We start from the raw sequence: 22,200 nt of genomic DNA, 5'->3' as shown, positions 1-22,200 counted from the left end.
ATCAAATTGATCACTAACCTTTGATCTTCATCAGATTACACTCATAGGACATCATGTTACACAATACATGTATGTTTTATTCGATAATGTGCATATTTATATCCAAAAATCTCAGTTTACATTGGCATGTTACGTGCAGTAATGTTTTGATTCCAAAACATCCGGTGATTTTGCAGAAATACTCATAATAAACATTGATAAAAGATGCAAGTGTTATTCACAGAATTAAAGAGACTTATCCTCTATTCAACCGCTGTGTCAGATTTTTTTTTTTACTTTACGGAAAAAGCATAATCTGACAACTGCGCTCAGAACCCAAAACAGCCAGAGGATTCTGGAAAAAAACACTAAATATTCACTTACCTTTGATCTTCATCAGAAGGCACTCCCAGGAATCCCAGTTCGACAATAAATGACTGATTTGTTCGATAAAGCCCATCATTTAGCCACTTGTTGTTAGCGTGTTCAGCCCAGTAATCCATCTTCATGAGGCGTGAGCATATCTTCCAGACAAACTCGAAAAGTTCCGTAGAAACAAGTCAAATGATGTATGCAATTAATCTTTTAGGATGTTTTTAACATAAATCATCAATAAGGTTCCAACCGGAGAATTTCATTGTCTGAAGAAAAGCATTGGAACGAGAGCATACTCTGTCGGGAGCGCGCGTTATGAGACCGAGTCTCTCTGCCAGACCACTGACTCAAAGAGCTATTATGAGCCCCTCCTTTATAGTAGAATCCTTAAACCAGTTTCTAAAGACTGTGACATCTAGTGGAAGCCCTAGGAAGTGCATCCTCATTCATATCTCACTGGGATTTCAATAGGCACTGTGTTGAAAATCGATTTCTCACTTCCTGTTTGGATTTCTTCAGGTTTTTGCCTGCCATATCTGTTATATGGTTCTGTTATACTCACAGACATTATTCAAACAGTTTTAGAAACTTCAGAGTGTTTTCTATCCAATACTAATAATAATATGCATATATTAGCATCTGGGACAGAGTAAAAGTGAAAATGCTGCCCCCTATCCCAAAAAGGTGAACATGTTGATAGAGATTTGGTAGAACTGATTTAACTTTTCCTGCATTAAAGTCTCGAGCCACTAGGAGCGCAGCCTCTGGGTGAGTGGTTTCCTGTTTGCTTATTTCTGAGTTTGGTCTTAGTGCTAGAATATGTTTGTGGTGGTAAATAAACAGCCACAAAAAGTATAGCTTAGAACTCTCTCTAGGCAAGAAGTGTGGTCTGCAGTTTATCACAATATACTCTACTTCAGGCGAGGAAAAATCTAGAAACTTCCTTAGATTTCATTCACCAGCTGTTTACAAATATGCACAGACCCCCCCCCCCCCCCTCGTCTTACCGGAGTGTGCTGTTCTATCCTGCCGGTGCAGCGTGTATCCCGCTAGCTGAATATCCATGTCGTCATTCAGCCACGATTCCGTGAAGCGTAGGATATTAGTTTCTGATGTCCCATTGGTAGGATATTCGTAATCGTACCTCGTCTAGTTTATTGTCCAATGATTGCACGTTGGTGAGTAGCATTGACGGTAACGTCAGCTTTCCTAGTTGTCTTCTCCGGGTCCGGACGAGGCATCCTCCTCTGCGGGTCCGGACGAGGCATCCTCCTCTGCGGGTCCGGACGAGGCATCCTCCTCTGCGGGTCCGGACGAGGCATCCTCCTCTGCGGGTCCGGACGAGGCATCCTCCTCTGCGGGTCCGGACGAGGCATCCTCCTCTGCGGGTCCGGACGAGGCATCCTCCTCTGCGGGTCCGGACGAGGCATCCTCCTCTGCGGGTCCGGACGAGGCATCCTCCTCTGCGGGTCCGGACGAGGCATCCTCCTCTGCGGGTCCGGACGAGGCATCCTCCTCTGCGGGCCCGGACGAGGCATCTGCCTCTTCGTCCTCTGCGGGTCCGGACGAGGCATCCGGCTCTTCGTCCTCTGCGGGTCCGGACGAGGCATCCGGCTCTTCGTCCTCTGCGTCGCTTCCTTTTGCGAATAATTGGGATGAATAATTGGGATGTCTGGCCTGTGGGGTGTTTGGAGAATATCGTGTGAGTCCTGCTTGTTGTTGAAGAAATGTTAGTCTAATCCGAGGTGAGTGATCGCTGTCCTGATATCCAGAAGCTCTTTTCTTCCGTAATGTTTCTGCAACCGTATCTTATGTACAAAATAATTTACAAATATCGTGAAAAAAACGCATAATGGCACAATTGGTTAGGAGACCGTAAAACGGCGGCCATGTCCTCCGGCGCCATTCGAGAGAGAGATCCTGGACTTGAACCCGATCGAACATCTCTGGAGAGACCTGAAAGTAGCTGTGCAGCGACACTCCCCATCTAACCTGACAGAGCTTGAGAGGATCTGCAAAGAAGAATGGGAGAAACTCTCCAAATACAGGTGTGCCAAGCTTGTAGAGTCATACCCAAGAAGACTTGAGTCTGTAGTGTCTAGCCAAGGTTTTTCAACAAAGTACTGAGTAAAGGGTCGGAATACGTATGTAAATGTGTCAACATGTTTGAGGTTTTAGCAGCTGCTTAGGTTATTCTCATTGAGCAGTAGCGACTGACTTACTGTTAACGTTTTATCCACAACTCTGCCAATTGCCATTGTAATCTACTGGGAAACCAACATTTTCCCAAACTGGAGATTTAAACAATGATGGAGAATCCTCCTGGTTTATCCACCCCACCACTCACCATCTCAAAAAAGACTGTTTGAAATGCGGAAATTAAGATTCAAATTTTGATTCCAACGTGTGCACAAGGCTCTAGTTGTTTTAACAGAATAGCCTGATTTTATTTGTATTTTTCCCCAGATTTACTTGAGGCATACAACGCAGCGTAGGCAATGCCTATAGGCCTAGTGTTTTAAGTGTTTATAAAACAATGTATGTGTTCATTCGGGTTCAAGTGTTGACCGAACCAAGGTCCCCAACGGTTCAGTAGGAATACATGTACCTTTACACCCCTTTTAATCAGCCCAGTCGTTGTGGCTTTATTCATAATGAGCCCAGTCAGATTAGTAGCTAGCTGGACAATACAGTTTAGTGTGTTAAGTAATGTTGTGTCATTAACTCGCTACACTGCTGCTGGAAGAAGACCAGTGGCTTACATGTATAAGAGGCTGTTGTTCTTTACATAACGTGGGTGATGAGAGAGACTAATTCGTTTTGCAGTAAAGATGTTGCCCAACCATAACATTCAATACTTTATTTTCTTATTTGTGGCCTTCTACTGTTTGTCATAAGTTCCTTGGCAGGACAAGGGATTCCCCACCAGGGATGGTTCCTGTGCTGTATCATTTCCTCTGTTTAATCCCTGGACCCTGTCTCCTCCTCCAGAGCCATCTATTTTGCTGCGTACTCCAGTGCCAAAGAGAGACTGAATGGAGTGTTTCAGCCGGACTCCACACAGGTCCACATGGTATCTGCTGGCTTGGCAGGTAACCACACCCACTTTCTAACACTATACATGTACTCTTTTTTTCCCCCAGTTTTATTTCTAGATTTTTCATTGGTAGTTATACCTTTCAGTCATACAATTTTCTGTGAGTATTCAGTCAGCTCTAGGTGGTAAATTTGGATGATAGCCTAACCTGGAGTGTCATGTGATGTGACCACTTCTGTGTTGGTCAGACATGCCAGAGGACTGGATCTGACCGGGTCAGTCCAACGCAGACTGACTAGTTCTGTAGAGGTCCCCTACCTCACCTTCCTATTCTAGGGTTAGGTTTCTATATTCTAGTCTCGCGCTACAGTATATCTGCCCAGCAGCTCTCAGCCTGTTGTTTCATGTGACAGCTCCCCATATGACCTAATCCTCTAGCCTAGTGGCTAAACTAGTTTCTGACATAAGGTGTCCCTCTTTGTCTTTCATTGTGCATGTTATTAGGATGATGTGTTTCTTTCCAAAGACAAGGGAGTAGAATAAAGTCTATTGTTGACGTTCCGTCTGCAGAATCTGTTAGGCCTATGTAATGCAGAGTGTTTCCCATGGCCGTTCCCCAAGTAAGCATGCCTATTATCAGAAAATTATATTGAAAAACTCCCAACTTGTACAGTATCACACACACACCTTTTCTAGATGAGGAAATAGTCTCTCTAGAAGATTAATTCTGTCCAGTGACAGTGATCCTAAGAGGAATGCAATATGTCATGTAGCCTAGACTCCTGGCTTCTACCCTTTAGAATTGAGGTCAGTCAGGCAAGCTGGGCTTTGAAAGAGCACTGCATGTTTCTGTAATGGAGAACCAGCGCCAACGTGAGACTGTGTTTTTGACAGGTTTCTGTTAACACCCTGTCCCTCTGAGCAGCATGGCTTGGTCCTTCCACCAGTCTAGTCAAGGTCGGCTCTGCTTTATTTAGTAAACCCATGTACGCCTCAAATACCCCCTCTAGTGGCTATGCCATGAGGTGCTGCTACCTGTAGAACTAGTTTTGCCACATAACCGGCTTCTCTCTGTGATACAGGAGAGGGGAATAGTCTGGCCCTGGTAAGAGGCTGATGTGTTGACAGGTAGGTGAGAAAAGACGCCTGTTTGCCATTGGTAGAGAGATATGTAGAGCTCATTGGTACATGGTAGTTATGTGATCCAGAGAGCTGTGTAGCCAAGTGGCTTCTGCAGAGCTAGGAATAACCCTGAGATCAGTGTCAACATGACTGCTGGGCAAAAGCAGCCTAACACTGATTATTATGGGAGTGTAACCTTTACACACACTAACATGCACACTCGTTACATCACACATGCGGTCACGACACAGATATCCTTGGCCTTGTCATATTGTGGTATGTTAATGAGCTCCTTTCTCTCTTGGAAGTAGGGTTGACAGTTAATTTAACCCGCCATTTTTTTCTGATCGTTTTGAACAGTGTTTTGTTCTGCAGCTTGGTAGACAAACACTCCAAGTGTTAGTGGTGTTTAGTCTATTAAGTAAAGTGTGTCTAAATGTGAGCTCTTGTCCTTCCTCTCAGGGTTCACAGCCATCACAGCTACCAACCCTATCTGGCTCATCAAGACTCGCATGCAGCTGGACTCCAGGTAAACACAAACGTCTGAGTAGGTAGTGGCTAGAGGTGGATTTAGGATGTTGTGTCTGTTGTACCATTGGTAAATCCCAATTCCACCCGTCTTTTCATAGGAACCGTGGGGAGAAGCCCATGAATGCGTTTGAGTGTTTGCGGCGGGTGTACCAGACAGAAGGCCTGCGAGGGTTCTACCGGGGAATGTCAGCGTCCTACGCTGGAATCTCAGAGACTGTGATCCACTTTGTCATCTATGAGAGCATCAAGCGGCGCATCCTGGAGGCCAAGGCCACGCAGCACATGGACGAGGAGGAGGAGGCGTCCAAGGACGCCTCTGACTTTGTGGGGATGATGCTCGCCGCCGCCACCTCCAAGACCTGTGCTACGTCCATCGCTTACCCCCATGGTGAGAGCAGTGTGTTCTGGGAGCAGGAGGGTGGGGGTGGTCTGAGTGGAGGATAGGTGGTTTCTAGTCAGTCGTGTGTTTGTTGTCCTTATACTAGTTAGCACCTGTAGTTAATATTGGTTGTCCTTAACCTTTATATAATTAGGCAAGTCAGTTAAGAACAAATTCTCATTTACAATGATGGCCTACCCGGCCAAACCCGTATGACGCTGGGCCAATTGTGCGCTGCCCTATGGGACTCCAAATCACTGTCGGATATGATGCAGCCTGGATTCAAACCAGGTACTGCAGTGATGCCTCATAGACCACTGCGCCACTCGGGAGCCCACATGTGCACCTTAGACCATGTTACTGTGAGAGTAAATTATATTTAAGTCCAGCATGGAATCTAGTATTGGGAAAGTATTTATTTTGAATCACCAGGAAATGAGCGTGCTCCTCTCCCCTCTTTACAGAAGTGATCCGGACCCGGCTACGGGAAGAAGGCACCAAGTACCGTTCCTTCTTCCAGACTCTGACCACGGTTCCCAAGGAAGAGGGCTACCGGGCGCTGTACCGCGGCCTCACCACCCACCTTGTGCGCCAGATCCCTAACACCGCCATCATGATGTGTACCTACGAGCTAGTGGTCTACATGCTGAATGGTTAACCTCTGACCCTTGACCCAAGATGAAATCCCAGAGAGAGATGGGCCGACGTGGACGGATGGCATAAAGAGACCCCAGAGAAATTAAACAGGAGAGGGACCAGGGACTGTCATCTCTCCCACCTCCAGTCCCTCCATCCTGTCTTTCTAAAACTAAAGCAAATTGTCCCAAAAGCACCCGTTTTTTTGGGATGGGGAGTTGGGTTGTTTTCAGGGGTGCACGACACAGGAAGAGGGGTTGGTAGACAGGAAATCAATGTTTGTTTTGGGAATATGGTTTAAAGTTGTTTAAAAAGAAGCTGTCTCATTGAAAATGAGTCTTTAGGAGCCCTTTCTCTCGCTCTCTCTCGTTTTCTTGCTCTCTCTTCTTGTCTCTCCTAAATAAGCGCATAGCTTACTGGAGCAGGTACATTGGGGAGAGCACTCAAGCTAGTTTAGAGTCTAACAATGCTAATAATTTCTCTGGTTTGTGTGTCAAGGGGGCAATTGGTAGTAGAGGCTTGTTGAGTGCAGGGAGGTCTTGAGGTGAGGATAGTGTTGGAGTGAGGTGGATAGGGGATGTGCCTTGCATGCCGACTTCAACTGACCTGTACAGATGCATAATAATGATATGTGGGGAAGCAGAGTTCAGACCAGCCCTGGTTTCTGGATCTCAGTAGACCACAGTTGGACCGCAGGCATTCAGAACCACACACACAGTGCTGGTCGGGTCCACTTTGTACTCAGGACGAAGCCTGGTCCTCTCCACCCCAGTTGGACCGTAGGCATTCAGAACCACACACAGTGCTGGTTGGGTCCACTTTGTACTCAGGACGAAGCCTGGTCCCCTCCACCCCAGTTGGACCGTAGGCATTCAGAACCACACACAGTGCTGGTTGGGTCCACTTTGTACTCAGGACGAAGCCTGGTCCCCTCCACCCCAGTTGGACCGTAGGCATTCAGAACCACACACAGTGCTGGTTGGGTCCACTTTGTACTCGGGACGAAGCCTGGTCCTCTCCACCCCATTTGGTCAACATGCACAGGGGCTAGTCCACTCTGACAGGCCTAACCTAACATAGGAGACTGGTTTGCCCTGACTGACATCCTGACTAACACTAGACATTGATACTGGAAGAAACATGCAGAAGTCTTTACTGTACGGCCTGGTCAGTGTGGACAGCACTTTGGGCTCTTTCTCTGTGTGCATTCTGTAAAGTGAGTTGGGTGACCGTAAGAACCTCTGACCCACTCCCTCAGCACCCAGACTGACCAGAATCATCCGCCCTTTTTAACTACTTGAAAGTTAACCAACTCAAGGAATAACAAACTAAAGACAATGTGAGCATTGTCTCGCGTCAGAAGCCATCGCGCTATCTGAAGTGAGACTCTGCTATGATAGTGAAACAACCACCAACCTTGTGAATATACTAAGAACGAAAAAATATTAACAGTAAATCAATAACTTAACAAGACAATTTTATACACTGAACAAAAATATAAACTCTGCAATTTCACTGAGTTTTCAGTTCGTATAAGGAAATCATTCAATTGAAATAAATAAATTAGGCCCTAAATCTATGGATTCCACATGACTGGGCAGAGGGCGCAGCCAATCCGAATGAGTTATTCTCCACAAAAGGGCATTATTACAGACAGAAATACCCCTCTGTTTTATCAGCTGTCCAGGTGGCTGGTCTCAGGCGATCCCGCAGGTGAAGAGGCCGGATGTGGAGGTCCTGGGCTGGTGTGGTTACACATGGTCTACTGCTGTGAGGCCGGTTGGATGTACTGCCAAATTCTCTAAAACGACGGAGGCGGCTTATGGTAGAGACATTAACATTAGATTCTCTGAACACCTCTAGTGGACATTCTTGCAGTCAGTGTGCTAATTGCACACTCCCTTAACTTGAGACATCTGTGGCATTGTGTTGTGGTATTATCTTGGCAAATTAGAAATGCTCACTAACAGGGATGTGAACAAATTTGAGAGAAAGAAGCTTTTTGTGCATATGGAACATTTCTGGGATCTTTTATTTCAGTTCATGAAACCAACACTTTACATGTTGTGTTTATATCTTTGTTCAGTATAATAATGATTAAATGGTATATATTAATGTCTTCATAAGATGTAACATTGTTGAATTTTTCTGCCCAGTCATGGGAGCGTAAACTATATGTTTTGGGGGAAATTCAGGATGAACCTCTGAACCCCCAAGGTTTCCTCCCCCAAGGTTGCCTCCCCCAAGGTTTCCTCTCCCTCTTAGACAAATGTGTGATTCTTTATGCAGTTTTCTGTAGACCTGCTCTGACCTACAATTGCATCTCTTGTGTTACAGATGAGACAATCCTCTGTCCAGTGTTCACGTTGGAGGTGTGTTGTACAGTTTAGTCTGCGTGTGAGAATAGATGGGATACTCGAGTGGCTACACGATAAGGAGACCCTATGTTTCTATCTCTATACTTTATGCAGTATATGTGTAGTTAGAAGAAAAAAGACTGTTTCAAACCCGATTTTCTAAAATGTTTCATTTTGAAACGTCTTTTTCTGGTTTGTTTGATTTCTAATCGGACTGTTTTTCGATGGAAAACAAAAAGATGCTCTCTACCTACTTCGCCTCCATTTTATTTAGCTGTTTTTCCTGTTATTTTGTTTGAGTTCTGTTTCAAAATGACAATGTTCATCTCCTTGTCTACCTGTTTACATTCAGCTGTGTGAAACCATAGCCTTTCCAGCACATGTAAGCTTCACTGCAGCCATTCACTCAAATATCCACAGGTCACACTAATGCTAGAAATAAGAATTAGGTTTAACATGACAGTTCCTTAACAGAAAATGCCTGTATTGCTACTCAATATTCACTCTGGAACCCAGAAAATTAAGACGGTAATGACTGGAGTTGTATTAATATCTAGATAAAAGGAAACCAGCTACAGTTTGAGATGTGTGCATTTTTCAAATGCACCTCTTCACTCTCCATGCCATCAGATCTGGGTGACATGGCTGAGACAATCATGAAGGCTGTAGAAGCAACTAACAACCTCACTAAAACAACTAAGGCTGTATGTAGTAAGCACATTCTAAAGATGGTTAACGGTGAAGTCCGCTTGTGTTCCGCAAACAAAACAACCTGTACCTCCTGAGTGACTACACCAAGGGTTTCAGAGCTCCCTCCTCAGGGACCACTGGACGTTTCACATATTTGTTGTAGCCCTAAACTGGCACACCTGATTCAATTAGTCAACTATCACCAATTGAGTTGTGCCAATTCGGGGCGCCAACAAATATGTGAACCATCTGGTGGTCCCTGAGGAGAGGTTTGGGAAGTATTACTCTACACCAGGGATGGGCAACTTTGATGGGGGTGGGGGCCACTAAATCTGAACTCACCATGAGGGGCCACATTTGCTCACAGGTCTGTGTACCTACATCCATAAAAAATCATATTAAAACACTTATTGCACACAGTGAGTCCATGCAACTTATGTGACTTGTTAAGCATAATTTGATTTGATTACCCTGCATTTGATTAATGCAGGGTAGTAACATAATGAGTTGGGATTATGGTTCTTTGTTTACCTAGCTAGCTACATGTCTTAACAAAAGACTCCACTATGCAAGTAACCATTTTGGGTGCGTTGGTAAATTCAGTCTGGCCATCTACTCTGATTTCAGAGCACTAATCTGAGTGTGCCAGACCGCAAAATAACTGATGAATTAAAGAACGCTCAACACCCGTCAGTAAACGTCAGTAAACGTCTGCAAAAAAGCATAATGAAATTGTTGCCAGCAGCACAGTTAGTCACCAACGCTCTGGATAACATGAAAACAGTCTAACCAGCTCTGCTAGGGCGAGTAAAATGGTCAGAGGGGGGTGTTTTCATTTTTGTCTAGAAGTAGCTAGCCAACTTTAGCTTGGGTGCTTGACTGCCGTTGAATGTTCGATCAACCCTACTCCTCGGGCCGGGGCGTCCAGTGTACGCTCCGAGTGCGAAACGCTCTGAATTTATGAATGGACAGCACAGTTGCACAGTATCTGGCAGCACAGTTGCAGTCACTAACGCTCTGGATAACATAACAGCCCAACCAGCTCTGCTAGGGCGAGTAATGTTCAGTGAGCTGTTCTCTCATTTGTGTCTGGAAGTAGCTAGCAAGTTAGCTTGGGTGTTTGACTGCTGTTAGTACAGAATGCTCGGATCAACCCTTAAAGATGGGTGGGGCTAAAGCTTAAGAGGGTGTGAACTATGCTGAATGGGTGTAGACAGACAGGGCTCTTCACTAGATACGAAAACATTCAAAGGCCATTTTCTCAAAAGTGAGTTAACAAGTTTATCAACTTCCAAAGCAAAATTACTTCCCCATTGTTCCTCGACTGTAGTGTATGATATATAATTTTGTAGCTCGGAGTCTCTACTTTTATCCAATGTAAAAATAAAAAAAACACGATTTCAAATTTTGCTACAAAAGACCGATTTGAGCCAGTCGGTCACAAATGTTCACTCCTAGACTTGCCATAACAAAGGGGTTGAATAGTATTGACTTAAGACATTTCAGATTTTAATTTTGTATTAATTTGTAAGCATTTCTAAAAACATAATTCCACTTTCACATTATGGGGTATTGTGTTTTAGGCCAGTGACACATCTCAATTGAATCCTTTTTAAATGGGGCTGTGAAACAAGTCGAGGGGAGGGAATACTTTCTGAAGACGCTTCAACTTCCTGCAATTCTACACATTTTGACGGAGTTGTGAGAAATGTTTGGAGTTTATAATACATCTGAGGAAGACTGACCAACAAATTCACTGGGGGCCACCCGGCCAGTAATTCTACCATAATTACTAAGTATAGCTGGCCGCTAGACTAATTTACCAATCTAATAATTTTTTGGCTGAAATCAGTGGTGGAAAAAGTACCATAGTGAGTAAAGATACCTTAATAGAAAATGACTCAAGTAAAATACTACTAGAGTAAAAGTCAAAAGTATTTGGTTTTAAATATACTTTAGTATCAAAAGTAAAATAAATATTTTCACATTCCTTATATTAAGCAACCTAGACAGCACACTTTTTTATTCATGGATTTTATTTAATTATTATTTAACTAGGAAAGTCAGTTAAAAACAAATTCTTATTTAGAATGACAGCCTACCCCGGACAACGCTGGGCCAATTGTGCGCCGCCCTATGGGACTCCCAATCAGGGCCGGTTGTGATACAGCCTGGATAGCCAGGGGTACACTCCAACACTGACATTTAGTGAGTCTCAGATCAGAGGCAGTTGTTTGAATTAGACCATTTCTGTACTATGTATTGAAAATGTAACAAGTACTTTTAGGTGTCAGGGAAAATGGAGTAAAAAGTGAATTATCTTCTTTAGGAATGTAGTGGGGTAAAAGTTGAATAAAGAAATAGTACAGATACTCAAAGTACTTTACCCCACCGTCTGACATGGCCTAATTGAGTGACTGTCAGTGACTGACATGAGAAAAACTGCTGATGCACAACATTTAGAAATTGTACAAATTCAAACTGTCAACAGTAAGTTGAGACCCAGAGTGAGTTTCCACAATAATATATTCAGGGAGCTCAAAGTATTGGGACAGTGAGTTTCCACAATAATATATTCAGGGAGCTCAAAGTATTGGGACAGTGAGTTTCCACAATAATATATTCAGGGAGCTCAAAGTATTGGGACAGTGAGTTTCCACAATAATATATTCAGGGAGCTCAAAGTATTGGGACAGTGACAATTTGTTGTTTTGGAGCTGTACTTCTGCAATGGTTGTGAGGTTAAAGTGCAGACTGTCAGCTTTAATTTGAGGATATTTTCATCCATAATCGGGTGAACAGTTTAGAAATTACAGCACTTTGTACATAGTCCCTCCATTTTAGGGGACCAAAAGTATTGGGACCAATTCACTTGTGTATTAAAGTAGTAAACATTTGAGTATTTGGTAATATATTCATAGCATGCAATGACATCAAGCTTGTGACTATAAGTGGTTGAATGCATGCTGTTTGTTTTTGGTTGTTTCAGATTATATATATATCATTCATTTCTATTGGGCACAAATTAATGTATTGCTATTTGAGTCACTTTTATCACAAATAATATAATATATTTTTAAACACTTCAGGATAATCCTGAATAAATCGTGAATAATGAGAGAGAAAGTTATACGCACAAATATCCCCCCCCCCCCCCAAAAAAATGCTAACCTCCCCTTTTATTGTAATGGTGAGAGGTTAGCGTTTCTTGTGGGTATGATATTTGTGCATCCAACTCTGTCATCATTTTTCACGACTCATTTAGGATACACATGAATTTGTCCCAATACTTTGTTCCCCATTTTTATGGGACCATGTACAAAAAGTGGTGTTTAGAATTTAACTGTTCATCCGATATGCATGAAAATACTCAAATTAAAGCTGACAGTCTGCACTTTAACCTCAGTAACTGCATCATGTCAAATCCAAAGGGCTGGAATACAGAGCCAAAACATGTCACTGTCCCAATACTTTGGGCGTTCTCTGTATAATACATTTTTATTGATCCCTGCTCTACACGTACATACTTCTACTCTGGGTGTATCGCTGTGTGTTTATATCTAGAGACATTTGGTACACAGTTCCTTCACATGGGTCTATTCTCACTTTGTCCTTGATTTTCTGAATGATTTCCGTTCCATATGATTATCATCATGCCCTTCTGTTTTGTAGGTGTGAGAGAGACCCTGTAGGGGTGGGTGGGTGTGTCCTTTAGAAGTATGTACCTAGTCTATTAATTACTAACTGTTCCTTTTCCATTTATTTACTCTAATTTGTATTTTTTCATGTTTCTGACGAGCCTGCTAGAAGTGTGGCTGACTATGCATTCTCTTCACCCCTAGTTTGTAAAACAAATCTATTAAAAAATAAGTGGTTTTGGCATTTGTGGTTTAATTGTGACCAGAACATTACCATACGATTCCTTTATCAAATGTCTGTCCCACTTTAGTGAACTGTGTTTCCTCTGCCGGTAAACTTTTTTATAACCAGCAGATGGCAGTATTGACTACAGGTACCAGCAGCTCTACCAAGTTACATTAGACTTATGTACGGGATACACCAACTAAATGCTTACTTGCATGTTCCTTCTATAATGCAACAATGAGAAATAAAAGATAATACTAAGTAAATAGCCCAGAATAGAAAACATTTTAGCATAATGCAGGAAGGCACAATTTATAGTCCAATATTTACATGTGTTTTGAGGACGGGGGGGGATTGGGGGCCAAGTGTTTAGACATAAGAGTCTGCTAGACACAGATGTGTGTGTGGATGAGTCGGTGCAGGCGGTCAGTCCAGTTCAAGTGTTCAGCAGGGGCGAGATGGAGGATATTCACGTCAACCAGACACTGGACAGGAAAACAACCATCCTACAGCTCCAGACATGCCCTGTCCTTTCAGTAGAATTACCATCACACAATGCCAACTACCACAACATGGACGTCAAACCATAGTGAGGTGCTCTTTTCACGGAAATGTCCTTTCCATTCTTCATACAGTTCATTGACGTCACAGCAACAATGTCCTGTAAATTTTCTTTTCAATGTGGTAACATTTGTTGAAAAGGAAAATGCTCCTTCGTCTCATGGTCTTCCTTCCCTAGTCCATACCCACAAAGTACCTCAGGAAGCCATTGGACTTTGATTTTCCCACGTCGCTGCGGTTGTTTCCTTGAGTTGACAATAGCCCCCAGGTCCACAACACAGAAGAGACATGATGATGGCCATTATTTGGATGCTAGTGGTTCTGCCAGTTCCGGTCCATGCCTGCACTGACCACATTCACAGCCCCCTTCACTGGTTGCAATGACTCATGGTTCTTAATTAAAACGGTTTTGATTGACAGTTACCTAAAGTGAGTAAAGGGCTATTTTCTGTTGAGTGTGTGCGCCTCGTCTAGAAGACTGACTATGTACCCTTTTTAAAAGATCATTCAAATAGGTTAAAGATAAAAGTAGCTTTGAGAAGTCAAGCACTCATTCATTTAATCTGAGCGAGAGAAACAGACCACAGAATCAAACAATACATTTTACATAACGCTCTGAATGAGATAAGAACAAACCTAGAGGTGATTTTCTTTTAGGAATTATACATTTCTTCATCTTCCCTCCATGCAGCCTCTGTGGGAGACAACAGCACTTCAACTGCTACAGTTCTCCGCCCTCCATGTCACTCAATACAGGATGAGAGGGAGGGAAAGGAGTGAGGTAAAGACGATGGAGCAGAGAAGAGTGAAAGGAGGAATGTTGATGGGCATCATGGAGAGTGAAGGCAGTAGAATAGACAGGTGAGGGGAGAGATTACACCTTTTGTGATGATGGAAAGTACAGGCATAAGAGGTAAGGGACAGGAGAGTGCAGACAGTAATAATATGGACGATGATGGAAGCTGGTTGGAGGGTGAGAAGTGGGGAGAAATTAGTTGAGTATGGGGAGAGGGAAGAGAAAGGAGGGAGCCAATAGCCACTGTTGTCAGATTATACCCCAGTCAACAGGATATAGAGCTCAATTGTAAATCAGCATAGTAGCGCAGCTCAAATCAAGCTGTCACAACAAACTGTCAAGACACAGGGGGTGTATCAAGGATAAGCCCCTTTTAGACAGATCAAACTTCTGAGCACCAGCTTTTATCCTGATTTGATCCTACCTTTCCGCAAGGGAGTAAATTAATGACTAAATTCCAAGGGCAGGGATGATCTCATTTAACTGATATTTGATTTCCAATGCCTTGTCTTAGCCTCTAACTGTGATGCTGTGTCCAGAATCATGCCCTGAAGCACTTCATCCTTCAAATCCTTGCTTCTTAACCTACATTTCAGCACTAAAGCCTTCGCCTGAGATACATTTTTTTGTAACCCTTATTTTACCAGGTAAGTCGACAAGAACACATTCTCATTTACAGCAATGACCTGGTGAATAGTTACAGGGGGGGGGGGGGGGGGGTGAATGAGCCAATTGCTATAACAAAAGCTTATGTACACTTCTGGTAATGGGCAGGTAACGATGGCCCTGCAAAATCATCCCTACCTATTGAGTAGGATTATTGTAACCATTTAGGGAAATGTTTCCTTCCCTACAACCGAACTCTCTCACCACTTACGTTAAATCATCTCATCAGTACCACTTTGCTGTCCTGGTGTGATCTTGATATGATTGACAGACACATTTATGCTGTAAAACATGAATGGTCAGGGAAAGCTGCTTTGTCTGTACTGTGATCACATAACAGGCTTTGTTCTCTGTTCAAAGCCTGCCTGCTTCAGAAAACGTCACGGACTAAATATCAAATACAGGCATCCAACTACAGCAACATACTTTAAATCACAGTTAAATAACTCACTTCTTTTTTGGTTCAAAGGCATACTGTTGTGAAGGTGCTGGGCAGCATTGAGACTTCCCTTCATTTGGATGACTGGCATACTGGAGGTGACAGTAGGTCCAACTGGACAGAAAACACCAGCGTGTTTGGTTCAGTTTGTTTGTGTTTTATTCACATTTAAAAGATTCTCATGGCAGCACATTCCTCGATCAGTCTCTCTCAGCGAGACTTCCTGTCTCACCCGGGTCACTTCCTGTCCAGCAAATAGATCTCAAAACCATAGAAAAAAAAAAAAAAAAAACAGAAACAAACTAAATCCCCAGTCATAAAAACAGAACATATACTTAAAGGAATAGTCACCATCAGGATAAGAACAGAAAGAGGGAAAAAAGCAGCAGATCTTTGTCTCCTGTGATAGATGTACTTTCTCTGAGCAGGCACATAAACAGTAACAGATTGGCCCTCAGACCAACCTCAGCTTTAACACATCACACTGACTGACAATATTCCAGGTATGTCCACAATGGCACCATATTCCCTACATAGTGCACTACACTTGATCAGATGGCGTGCACTATGTAGGGAATAGGGTGCCACTGTGGATGCACCCCCAGTCACTCACCCAGACAGAGGCATGGATCCAATGAAACCCACTGATAAATAAAGGGAGACTGCCAGTTGAGGTGAGGAAGGTGCAGTGCAGCAGGGGACTAGAGATAAAGGCTGCAGTGTTGCCAAACTCAGTGGTTCAGACTGATGTCTTAGGGTGCCTGTTGCGGAGCAAGACCGACACGCACCAACCCACACATACATAAAACCTCACACAGTGAAAACAGCCCCTATGAGCATGAGCTAGTGTTTGCATATGCATGCGTTGAACGATGTTCGCGTCCCTGTGGCTAGGGGCTGGTGAGCCTCAGTAGAGCCTGCTATAGAGTCGAAATATCTACATGTTCAGAGAGGCTTCCAGAGTCTGTATAGATGTACAGTAACTATGCGTGCATCATCCCCAAAACACCCTGTTCCTCCAGGAATATATTCTAGAAGCTTACACGCTATAAACCCATAGACCCAATGAGAAGCCAGCATCATAGCCCAACACTTCTGCTAGAGTCCAGTCTCATGCCCATCTACCTCCGTCTGTCCATCAATCACTCATCTGTCCATCTGGGGGACAGCAGTGAGCAAACTGAAACAATAGAGTTCAAAATGGACACATCCTAAAAGGAAACTCGCAACTCCTTTATAGGCTTCCTCCCGACCATCATCATCATCCTCAGTAGATGTCCAGTGTTTCAGGGTTCAATTGTTTTGGGTTGACTGTAGTGAAATGTAGCTGTCGTCAAGCAGTCATTCGTTGTCCTGGTGTGTAGGTTCACTGGTACTGGAGGTAGTTCTTGATGGTCTCTGGCAGAGGGAGGGTGTCTATCTGGTTGACTCGGTCCCGCCCCAGAGCCAGCCTGGCCACTCGCCTGCACAGGTCCATCAGGGGGAGGGGCTCCGCTGTGACAGACAGGAGAGGAGAGGACTTTAAAACGGGGTAAAATAAATGTTTACATACATTTACAGATGTAATATATGCTATTACATTTAATAAAAGTGTAGACTGAGCAATATGATATCATCCTCAGAAGAGCTTTTAAGTGCATGTGTTTGTCAGAGAGATCTTCCCACACACGTTGATAATGAGAGTGCACTTCAGACGTAAGCTTGACCGTTCCACCTGCCATGACCATGTGTTTGTACTGGACTCACAGAGCAGACACTCTCCTGAGCAGTCTGTGTGAAGGTGATACCCAGGGGCTCGCCAAACAGTCTCCCTCACTACACACTCACTGTTGAGTCCCTGGCCACATGGCTTTGAATAGACAGGGTGGACGGTGTCAAGGGGGACCCTAGGGAATCCTCTAAATGGAATGGTGCCCTTGTAGCTACGTGACCACTAGACAATACAGTAAGATATAGACATACTAACCATTGGCCTCTCCTGTATTACACATAAATATGTTTCCATAGGAAGGATGTGGTACCAAAGCAGGCTGGCTGGCACACTACGTGACATGATCTATTTCATCATCATAATTAAATGTTCTTAAATGAACAAAGAAAAATAAACTTGCGAGGTGTTGGATTGAGTAAACCACTTCAAGGAACAGTAACAAAGCATGTTCTTCAGCAGAGCCAAGGGAATTGCATAGGAGGGATGATAATTATGATGCTGCTGCTTCCTGGAAACTGTCCAATCACCCAGCTGGCGCCGTCAAACAGCGGGAATCTGAGCAAGAAACTGAGCAGGAACCTGCTATTGTCTTCGGTGCATCAACGGTCTGGCTCAGCTATCAGACACCACACTGCTCCAGTGAGTGTGTCTGCATGGAGAAACGTGTATGGTGCTCATCTCTTGAGAATCATGCTTAGTTTGAAATAGTCCTCAGAAAAAAAAGAACAAAGGGGACAGGAAGGGGGAGAAGGCACACATACAGAGCCCAACAGAGTCCATAACAGCTACATGTTGAACCAGCACACATACAGAGCCCAACGGAGTCCATAACAGCTACATGTTGAACCAGCACACATACAGAGCCCAACGGAGTCCATAACAGCTACATGTTGAACCAGCACACATACAGAGCCCAACGGAGTCCATAACAGCTACATGTTGAACCAGCACACATACAGAGCCCAACGGAGTCCATAACAGCTACATGTTGAACCAGCACATCTGCCTTGGCGTGCTGAACTATATGCCATGTGGGCTCATGAAACCCAAATCATACTTCAAACATGGGGGAAAGCAAACAGGACAGGGGGATATTAAGTATTAATGGAAGCAAATTAACTGGAAGTGGTTCAGTTAAATGGACTAAAGTAATTCTCCATCCCCCCCCCTGTGTGTGACATCTATGCATAAAATTTGCACCTCATCCTGACAAGGAACATCTGCGTGACTGATTTTTCCAATAAGTTCGCATGGGAAAGTACGTACAACAGTGACTACACAGAAGTGGAGCATCTCCGAGTCTAATTAATTGACCAATCCCCAAGAGAACATCACAGGTGGTAGAGTGAGTGAGTGAGTGAGAGAAAGGGCAAGCCTCAGCCTCTCTCAAAATGGAAATCATTGACTTGAGCCGAATCCAACTGCTCACTGAACTAAGACGGTAGAAATGTTGTTCCTCTTCTTTCTTTTGGGCTGGAATGTTATATCCAAAATAACCCAAAGGATCTAGCCCCTGATCTCCAGACAGAACCAAACGCTCCAGTCCATTCAACCATTTCCCTGCAGTGCCTCTATACTCTGGTCCTCAGCATAATAAAGCCTGTTATAGCCCTGATTAGTCACAGACCCTACGGGCACACACACACACTTTTGAAAAGTCTGTACCTGGCCTTGAGTATTACGAGAATATGAGAGCTATTATCTGAGTATCTATTCAGAGACATTGAGTCTGGGATGCTCTAAAGCACTAACAGAAAGGGTTTATACCTTTGTGCAAGACATTGAGTACACTTACACACAATACGATTGTGGATAGTCAGACTAATATAGTTTAAAACATTTACATGATTTGCAAGAATAACGATTTCCCTAATAATCCTGATGGGACTTAAATAAATGCAGAAAAATCACCAATTAAAAATATTATTTCTACAACATTGACAATGTTATTTTTACGAAGCCGATTTGATTCCGAGTTGTGACAAAGTTTGTAAGTGAAAATAAGTTCTAAGATTCATACTTTCAGTTTTTCCCGAGCTCACTTCACTCGTGCATAAGAGGGAGGCGTGCGCTACCCAGTGCTGGCACATGAGCAGATCAAATACACCTTACCTTGAAATAATTACAAGACCTTAACAATGCAGTTCAAGAAAGAGTTGATCAAATCTAAAAATCAAACAAAAAGTAACAAATGTACATAACAAGGCTAGATATAGGGAGTACTGGTACCGAGTCAATGTAGATAGTCCGGGTGGCCATTTGATTAGTTGTTTTACAGCTTGGGGGTAGAAGCTGTTAAGGAGCCTTTTGGTCCTAGACTTGGAGCTCTGGTACCACTCGCCGTGCAGTAGCAGAGAGAAGTCTGACTTTGGTGACTGGAGTCAGACAATTTTTTGGGCCTTCCTCTGAAACCGCCTAGTAGGTCCTGGATGTCAGGAAGCTTGGCCCCAGTGATGTACCGGGGCATACGCACTACCCTCTGTCGTGCCTTACGGTCAGATCCCGAGCAGTTGCCATACCAGACAGTGATGCAACCGGTCAGGATGCTCTCGATGGTGCAGCAGTAGAACTTTGAGGATCTGGGGACCCATGCCAAATCTTTCCAGTCTCCCGAGGGGGAAAAGGTGTTGTGCCCTCTTCACAACTGTCTTGGTGTGTTTGGACTATGATAGTTTGTTGGGGATGTGGACACCAAGGAACTTGAAAACACTCCACCCGCTCCACTTCAGTCCCATTGATGTTAATGGGGGCCTGTTCGGCCCTCCTTTTCCTATAGTTCACGATCATCTCCTTGGTCTTGCTCACATTGTGGCTTCAGAGTGGCTCAGCAGTCTAAGACACTGCATCTCAGTGCTAGAGGCGTCACTGCAGACCCTGGTTTGATTCCATGATGTATTACAACCAGCCGTGATTGGGAGTCCAATAGGGCGGCACACAATTGGCCCAGCATCGTCCAGGTTAGGGTTTGGCCGAGGTAGGCAGTCATTGTAAATAATAATTTATTTAACTAGGTAAGTCAAAAGAAAACTTTTTTTTTTTTAAATGGTTGTCCTGGCACCACACTGACAGGGCTCTGACCTCCCTATAGGCTGTCTCATCATTTTCGGTGATAAGGCCTATCACTGTTGTGTCATCAGCAAACTTATTGTGTTGGAGTCGTGCTAAGCCACAGTCGTGGGTGAACAGGGACTACAGGAGGGGACTAAGCACTCACCCCTGAGGTGGCCCAGTGTTGACGGTCAGTGTGGCAGATGTGTAGTTGCCTACCCTTACCACCTGGATGCGGCCCATCAGGAAGTTCAGGATCCAGTCGCAGAGGGAGGTGTTTAGTCCCAGGGTCATTAGCTTAGTGATTAGCTTTGTGGGCACTATGGTGTTGAATGTAGAGCTATAGTCAATGAATAGCATTCTCACATAGGTGTTCCTTTTGTCCAGGTGGGAAAGGGCAGTGGGGAGATCGATTGAGATTGCACCTGTGGATCTGTTGGGGCGGTACGCAAATTGGTGTGAGTCTAGGGTTTCTGGCATGATAGTGTTGTGAGCCATGACTAGCCTTTCAAAGCACTTGGCTACAGATGTGAGTGCTACGGGGCGGTAATGGGTTAGGCAGGCTCCCTTCGCTTTCATAGGCACAGGGACTACGGTGGACTGTTTGAAACATGTACACAACCGTTCAAAACTTTAGGGCCACTTGAGTTATTTTTATTGAAAGTCATTTTTTTTGTCCATTAAATTAACATCAAATTGATCAGAAATACATTGTAGATATTGTTAATGTTGTATATGACTATTGTAGCTGTAAACGGCTGACTTTTAATGGAATATCTACATAGGTGCACTACCAGCAACCATCACTCCTGTGTTCCAATGGCATGTTGTGATAGCTTTTTATTTTATTTCACCTTTATTTAACCAGGTAGGCTAGTTGAGAACACCTTTATTTAACCAGGTAGGCTAGTTGAGAACACCTTTATTTAACCAGGTAGGCTAGTTGAGAACACCTTTATTTAACCAGGTAGGCTAGTTGAGAACAAGTTCTCATTTACAACTGCGACCTGGCCAAGATAAAGCGTAACAATTCGGCACATACAACAACACAGAGTTACACATGGAATAAACAAAAGATAGTCAATAATACAGTAGAACAAAGAAAACAAAAAGTCTATATACAGTGAGTGCAAATGAGGTAAGTTAAGGAAATAAATAGCTAATCCAAGTTTATTATTTAAAAAAATGCTAATTGATCATTAGAAAACCCTTTTGCAATTATGTTAGCACAGCTGAAAACTGTTGCTCTGATTAAAGAAGCAAGAAACCTGGCCTTCTTTAGACTAGTTGAGTATCTGGAGCATCAGCAATTGTGGGTTTGATTTGTGTATATTTCAATTAAAAATCATTATTTATAACCTTGTCAACCTCTTGACAATATTTCCTATTCATTTTGCAACTCATTTCATGTATGTTTTCATGGAAAACAAGGACATTTCCAAACTTTTGAACGATAGTGTAGGTATTAGACTCGGAGAGGTTGAAAATGCCAGTCATGACACTTTCCAGTTGGTCCACGCATGCTCGCAGTTCACATCCTGGTAATCCATATGTCTCGCAGCTTTGTGAATGTTGACCTGTTTAAAAAAGGTCTTGCTCACATCGGCTACGGAGAGCATGATCACACAGTTGTCCGGAACAGTTGCTAGTCTCATGCATGCTTCAGTGTTGCTTAACTCGAAGGGAGCATAATAAGGCATTTAGCTCATCTGGTAGGCTCGCGTCACTGGGCAGCCCATGGCAGGGTTTCGCTTTGTAGTCTAATAATTTTCAAGCCCTGCCATATCTGACAAGTGTCAGAGCCGGTTTAGTAGAATTCAAACTTTAGCCTGAATTGACACTGCCTGTTTGATGGTTCGTCTGAGGGCATAGTGGGATTGCTTATACGTGTCCCGCTCCTTGAAAGCGGCAGCTCTGGACTTTAGCCCAGTGCAGATGTTGCCTGTAATCCATTGGTTCTGGTTGGGAAATGTACGTACAGTCACGACGTCGATGCATTTATTGATGAA

At 43.7% G+C, this 22,200-nt stretch overlaps 2 protein-coding genes across 3 annotated transcripts in view; one reads left to right on the top strand and one right to left on the bottom strand.

The window, feature by feature from the left end:
• LOC109909258 (solute carrier family 25 member 36-A-like) overlaps window positions 1-12,988 on the top strand; it is a 33,302-nt gene extending 20,314 nt beyond the window's left edge. Inside the window, exons 4-7 of the mRNA XM_020508321.2 lie at window positions 3,346-3,446; window positions 4,976-5,042; window positions 5,143-5,432; window positions 5,888-12,988. Of these exons, the coding sequence (XP_020363910.1) occupies window positions 3,346-3,446; window positions 4,976-5,042; window positions 5,143-5,432; window positions 5,888-6,081 (652 nt within the window). The 3' untranslated portion in view covers window positions 6,082-12,988. The remainder of the gene's footprint in view (window positions 1-3,345; window positions 3,447-4,975; window positions 5,043-5,142; window positions 5,433-5,887) is intronic.
• A 1,057-nt stretch (window positions 12,989-14,045) lies between these two features.
• LOC109909257 (SPRY domain-containing SOCS box protein 4) overlaps window positions 14,046-22,200 on the bottom strand; it is a 44,800-nt gene continuing 36,645 nt past the window's right edge. For both annotated transcript variants that reach the window (XM_031795484.1, XM_020508320.2), the window contains one exon: window positions 14,046-16,926. In XM_031795484.1, the coding sequence (XP_031651344.1) occupies window positions 16,799-16,926 (128 nt within the window). In that variant the 3' untranslated portion in view covers window positions 14,046-16,798. The remainder of the gene's footprint in view (window positions 16,927-22,200) is intronic.

Source organism: Oncorhynchus kisutch, linkage group LG18 (assembly GCF_002021735.2).
Source record: "Oncorhynchus kisutch isolate 150728-3 linkage group LG18, Okis_V2, whole genome shotgun sequence".
Classification (NCBI taxonomy): domain Eukaryota; kingdom Metazoa; phylum Chordata; class Actinopteri; order Salmoniformes; family Salmonidae; genus Oncorhynchus; species Oncorhynchus kisutch.
Note: the sequence above shows the minus strand (reverse complement) of the source record. Positions and strands in the feature narration are given on the sequence as shown.